Genomic DNA, 6,600 nt, shown 5'->3' with positions numbered 1-6,600 from the left:
CATAAACGGGACGTGCAACATCCGCTTCGCAGCAGATGGCAAACCTTTGTCAGGATAGCCAAGACAATTCTGGAATTTAAAAATCTCGACTCCGTTGTAGATAACATTCCATTCGCACGGCTCCTCTACATTCTAAGCACGCCGCTGCTCAGTGAACCAGTGAGCTCCGAGTCCACAGCCCACAACCTCACCAGAGGTGTTATCCCAAATGCAGCCGAACACGATATAAAAATAAGAAAATGCTTGGAGGTGGCCCCGGTGGCTCAGAGGTCAGAGCACGGAATCAGCACTGCCGACAAACAAACTTGGGTTCAAATCCAGGTTGCAGCCACCTGCGACTGAATCGGGTTCTCAAGTAGTACTGAAATTGATGGTCTCAACCCGGTCACCAACAAATGCACCATGATATACAAAACTAAATTTAGTTCTGCACATAATTTGGATACATACCAGCTGCAAGAATGAAAAACCGTCGGTTTGCTTGTCGAGCGATGAACGTTACCAATCGGTGGCTGGAAAAGTGCTGCCCTCTACTGTGCGGATCAAGGTGCCCCCGAAGGGATCTCGGAGGTAGCTCTTGCGCAATCGTTGCATCACCGTGCCCACAGGCCTTCTGTCTCGTGGACGTGACACCGCTCGCACAACCGAGATAACGCGAGGGAGAAATATAAGAGACTTCCTCAACATGGAAAATGTATGTGGCTGCAAGTTGAGATCCCCGTTGTGGAATGACTCTGTCCGTCTTCATCTCTGAGGTTGATCAAATCAGAAGTAATTATTGGGAAGTTGACCATGCAGAGCTGAATGAGGAATTTCCAAAAATGCCTTGGAGTTGCCACCTGAGATCGGCACCATTCCACTCTCGTTGGTAAGAGTTGGAAGGTAAAAAATAAATACAACTATTTCACGTAGAACAATCATCATGCCCAGGTCCTGACTGCCACTGCACAAGAGCCTGTTTATGCGAGTTGTAAAGAGGAACAAATTCACAACCGATGTGGTTGCTTTCCCTATCCGGCCATAATGTTTCGAGTATTTACCGATTTCGTGAGCTTCTAAGCTGCCGTTGTGTGCGAAATTCACAATACTTTTGAGGGCTGCAAAGCGGCTAGCAAGGTGATCTCCACGAGTTTCTCTATCGGCTGAGGGCGATGCAGCAGTCCACCCCTCCCCCGTCCCACACCGTGCGTGTTATCACCCAGCATACACCAACGCCGCCAACACACCAGCACGTTGGTCTGCAAGCCTGCACCGCGTTAATTTGGGTCCTGCAGATTTGGGGAAGACAGAAACAGGTCTCATAAAAAACCTAAACACAGAAAAACTTGCATTTTTTTTTTTTACAACTTAAACATATATATTGAAAATATTACGTGTGTAATTTGAAACCCGCTTGCTTCAAACATGCGATCGTAACGCGACGTGCCACCACTTCTCGTAACATCACACCTTGTTTTCCACGCCCCCTTCCTCCTCCCCATCCACGTGGGTCATCAGCTCCGCCACGTTCTTCTCCAGGTCGTCGATCCGCGAGTTCATTTCGTCGAGTGAGCGCGAGCGCCACGGTTAAGGAAGGACACGGTCACAGCGACTGCTCACACGCACGCACTCGTGCATGGATGGACCTGACAGCTCGAATCGTAGGACTGTGCGGTCAGGCCCAATTGTATAAGATGTATACGCTGCTATGGTTCAGAACTTACACGTAAAATTCAATCACATCAGAAGCATTCCTCGAGTGTGACAGACAGAACCAATTATGTATGTTTTTTTCTCATTAATGAAGCTTTAAACTAATACAGGACAGCACGGGACACGATGTAGGTACATAACTACAAGATAAAAAAAAATTCTGCTTGAAATTGATGAGTGTGATGATGATGACGATCGTGAGGCAGAGTACGTATTTGTCTAAAGGAGACATTTCTGCTGCCTCTAATGAAGCAAACACTTCCACATGAAGGATATTCCTGCCGAGGATTTGATCCGACATGGCCTGAAACTTCTCCTGCATTTGCTGCAAGAGGTTCTCCACCTGCAACAAAAATTCCAGAATTTAGGGCGTCAGCGTCTGCAATATGTGTTGCTGGCCAACTGGGACCAGGCTCAAAGAGCTTCCATGACTGACACACAGTGTGGGGGAGGCGTTCTCGCTGCGGAGGATTGACAAAGAGCAGTTGATAATCAGTGGTTATAAACCGCATTGCACGTGACGGCACGTCACGAGTGCCGAGATAAATTTGTGTTTTTTGCTTTATGGTTTTGAACAGTTGAAAATGCGAAATGCATTACAATGCCCCCCCCCCCTACCTACCCCTCGTGAACTTTCAGCGCTGGTGTAGAGGACTTAGTTGCTGCTAAGCAACTGCGCGTACCAACACGCGTCCTAGAAACAGAAACCCAAAGTAACCCGTTGTTATCGATCATTGTTTTTCTTGTGACACACGCAATTTTTTAAAACATATGTAAACGTCTCGTGCTGGCAAGACGCCACTACTCTCTGTCAATCCACTGCTAGATTAGAGGCTGGTCAGTGTGGGTTGAAGGGGAGAGTCGTGTGACCAGCTGCATGGCATCGCCACGAGTAATGAGAGCAGCGCTCAGGGGGTGTTTTAGTTTTACTCATTTCGCTGCGGGCCCCGCGGAAATCGGAGTAGAATTCAGTGGCGATTTCGCGAAAAGTATCGCAAAGGCCGATGCCTTCAACAAATCAACCCAAACGTCTTCGTCCATAACTTGTTTACATCCCCGTATTCGAGTTATCACAGTGATTGTTATTGTGTTAGTACAGTATTAGTACGAACGCAGTAGCCACATCGCTACTTAGACCTTCATTTTGCAATAACTCCCCATGACATCATCGCTCTATCACCATTCACTGGCCCCTTCAGTGTTAACCAATGCCAACACTTTCACATATAACGTCATTTTTACGCATTCTTCACTCAGTATTAAACACAAACGTACGTCGACAATAACACGACACACATTAAAATCGTATTAATAGAATCGATAACGAAGCAGGAAGGGCTAGCAGAGGCAGCCGAGCCGAGCGCGGGGCCCCCGGGCACGCAGCGCCAGGCAAGACGGGGGGGTAGGTGTACACCGACAACGACTAGGCCGCAACACGGAACTTTGAACTCCGAACAAAGCTTCGTTACTTCGAGAAAACAACAACGAACGGCAACGCGAGCGCTCTTACGACAGTGGCGACTTCTTGCACCGACTTAGAATCGGTGTCGGCCATCCGCTCCTCGGGTTTGGCGGCTTCAAGGCGCTCGCGGTTCGATGAGCCTCAGGGGGAGATGCCGCCGATGCCGCCGCCGCCGCCGAACAACTTCCTAGGCCGGGCGCGCCCACGAGGAGGCGCTCGTTTCCTCGCGTCTGATTGGTCCGTCGAGCTGCTCACGCGCCACGGTTCCGACCAATCGCGCGCCTCGTCGTGTCGAGCGGCTCGCGAGCCCCTTGGCCAATGAGCGCGCCGTGGTAGACGCGACCGCGTGCGGATTGTGTGGATCTGAATATCTATACACACAGCAGGATGATCTGTGAAGTTATTTTTCACGGATGTCCGGTATTTGTTGGGGCGAGTTGGTGGATGAGCGTTGTTGTTGGTGATGTTGACGGTGGTGGTCTCGTGTGGCAAATGAGAGCGACTATTAAGAGATGATTCGGTGCCAAGTGGTCCACCCCCCTCTTCAATTGCTCGTTCACCATCTTGCTGGTGGGTGGATCAGCTGAAGGGTGGATAGATGAGTTGGTTGATGGGGTGGATGGATGAGTTGGTGGATGGGTGAGTTGATGTGCGGATGAGTTGGTGGGCGAGTTAGTGGAAGGATAGATGAATACGTGGGTGGAGGAGTTGATGGGTGGCTATGAGTTGGTGGGTTGAAAGGCGAGTTTGTGGGTGGGTATTTGAGTAGGTGGGTACACTTTGCTTGCACATCATGTGCGAGCAACATTGTTTGCTGTACTACCTCCAGGTGCAATGGAGTACATGTGTACTAAACCAGTTATTTGGTGCGTTCGCAGTGGTGCACAAATAACGTTGACATTTAGCTGGGTCTGAAACGCCGATCTTTATTATAAACACACGTGAAGCATCACAATGCCATGGCCAAGTGGAGGCGTCCGAGCACGTTTCTTTCCCCAGTCACGTGCATGTCCTGTGTCCATGACGATCCATTCATGACTGGGGCTACAGACGACTCGAAGGCTCACAAATGTGGGAACGATTTGTGTAATGTACCACTTCTCTCATGGGGGTTCCCACTCTCATGTGCCTCTTTTGGAACGGTCCATTTTCTTGGTTCTTTCGGTAAAGTTACGTAGAAGGGAAATAATAAAAATAAAACATAATAAAGTCATTCTCACGACGTTTCGGCTACAACGCAAGCAAGAAGATGAATCCCTGCAGTCACGAAAGCTTTAAATCGAAAAATTGAACGGTCCATTGTTTACGCTTTTCGCAAGCGACAGCATACAACCAAGTTAAGGTAATTATTTCTAGAGCATACGCAACACTTGCCGAGAGAATTGAGACCCACCCCTGTACAAGAAATGGTTTCGCCCAACCGCAGCACAGCAGCCTTGGGGGGACCATACCACGTTTTGTAAAAGGGCGTTCAGTCTTAATTCCATCACAGAAGGCAGTCGATAGTTTAGAAATATATTTAGACAATGTATATAATTGTAAAACTGTACACTTATGCTAAACATAAGCAAACACTTTCTGTAATGAGGCAGTTTGCATATTTACACGGCTCTTGTGTAGGTTTAAGAGTGACGATACTTTTTTTTTAAACGATCAACTTCTCACACACTTGCACTCGTTATGAATGTATGATCCATCTGCCATTGGTGACACAGAGAGCAGATGCTTGTGACGTTGTTGTTGCTGCAGAGTTAACCAAAAGCACGCAGTCATCAAACAGCTGACGGGGAACGGAACTTCGCAGGTAACATTCCCGGCTATTGAACGATGCAACGATTGCCTTCTTTATGTTTCAGCAAAATGCGTTGAAAACGAAACGAACTCGCCGCGTTGTTTTCCTGAAAAATACGAGCAAAACTCGAAATACATTTCATAACATTTGAGCAAGTTGCTCTCTTTGTGCGCACTTTCGTAAGGACACGGAGGGTTACCGACAGGTCTTATTGTTTATTGTGCGAGTGCGGAAGCAGCACTGCCAAGTTCACCAACCACTTCAGCTACCTCGGTGTCATCCTAGATTCAACTTTATCCTTCGACCGTCAAACCAACCATATCATTAGCTCATGTAACTTTCACCTGAAGGCTCTTAGACACATACGTCCTCTCATCTCTACTGAAATTGCCAACACTTTGGCATGTTGCATAGTTGGGTCTCGCCTTGACTATTGTAACTCCGTCCTTGTCCGGACCTCCGCTGGCAACCTAAGGAAGCTTCAAAGACTACAAAATAACCTAGCACGCGTCGTCATTGCCCACACTCATCCCCGCCTCGACTCACTAGCTCGTCTCCGCGCTCTCAACTGGCTCCCCATTGCCAGTAGGGTCACATACAAGACCGCCTGCCTCTGCCACAATGCCTTCATATCCGCCTGCCCGCCGTATCTTTCTTCATTACTGACAACTTGCAGCTCAGCACACGGCAGATGCCTGCGCAGCGCGACTCACGACCTCCTCTCAATACCAAGATCCAGGATGGTCATGTCTACGCGCCGCTTCTCGGTGGCAGCCCCAACAGTCTGGAACGATATCCCTCTGCACATTCGCAGCATCACCTCAATCGCCTCCTTCAAGAGACACTTAAAAACTCACCTCTACAATCATGCTTTTGAGCGACTCTGAGCTTGGCTCCGCGCTTCTGAGTTGCGGCCACTACGTCTGCAAATTTGCGCGCGTTACAAATTGTACTATTATTATTATTACTGCCAACGCAGCCCCCCCGCCTGTCACCGGATATTTGCATTCATTGGGCACTCGCTTACATGGCTCGCCACCTCAAACGCGCCTCGGCATCACGTCATCTCATCTCAAGGGACACCTCTCCGCCCTCGTTGCGGATGTCGCCGTGCGGCCCAATGCGACTCGCCACCGGTCCCGCACGCGCGCGTTCGTTTTCCAGTAATGGCTTGGTAAAGCAATGTGGTTATTAATTGCTGTATTGTAATGGCAATTTAGAAATTTGCGGATATAATGACGCTGGCACACAATGGCAGCAGGGCTATGTTAAACTTTGCAAAACATCTGTGCACAAAAAGATCTTTCTTGCTCATCGGATTCCTCCAGTATCAATATTCTGAATCTGGCCAGGAATGCGGTGCTTGGACCGGCCGAGTCTGACAGGGGACGTGGGGTCCATGCGCAGGAACGCTGCCCCGACCCGTCCAGAGAACACGTTGCCACTCCTCGCAGGGCGTGACGTTGAAACGAAGAGAACGCAAAAAAATGCCGCGGGGAAGAAGCTTGGCTCAAGATTGTCAAATGGTTTCAGCCACGAGGCGTTCATTGACACAAAAACTTTTAAAATGTTTTACACGAATTCCAGTATAGCTTCTACATTACACGCACACGAGGCGGCGGTCACAAAGTTTCGAGAATGAGAAACCCCAAAG

At 48.9% G+C, this 6,600-nt stretch overlaps 1 protein-coding gene across 1 annotated transcript; it reads right to left on the bottom strand.

Moving 5' to 3' along the window:
• Positions 1 to 1,443: 1,443 nt before the first annotated feature.
• HSBP1 (heat shock factor binding protein 1) lies at positions 1,444 to 3,370 on the bottom strand. The gene is made up of 3 exons (XM_061573280.1): positions 3,203 to 3,370; positions 1,969 to 2,035; positions 1,444 to 1,547 (listed from the first exon to the last, which is right to left on the bottom strand). The coding sequence occupies exons 1-3, from the start codon at positions 3,245 to 3,247 to the stop codon at positions 1,444 to 1,446; spliced, it is 216 nt and encodes a 71-aa protein (XP_061429264.1). The 5' UTR covers positions 3,248 to 3,370.
• Positions 3,371 to 6,600: the final 3,230 nt, after the last annotated feature.

Source organism: Lethenteron reissneri, chromosome 52 (assembly GCF_015708825.2).
Source record: "Lethenteron reissneri isolate LAM-NWPU_2019-01 chromosome 52, ASM1570882v1, whole genome shotgun sequence".
Lineage (NCBI taxonomy): Eukaryota > Metazoa > Chordata > Hyperoartia > Petromyzontiformes > Petromyzontidae > Lethenteron > Lethenteron reissneri.
This window is presented reverse-complemented; position numbering and strand designations above follow the sequence as displayed.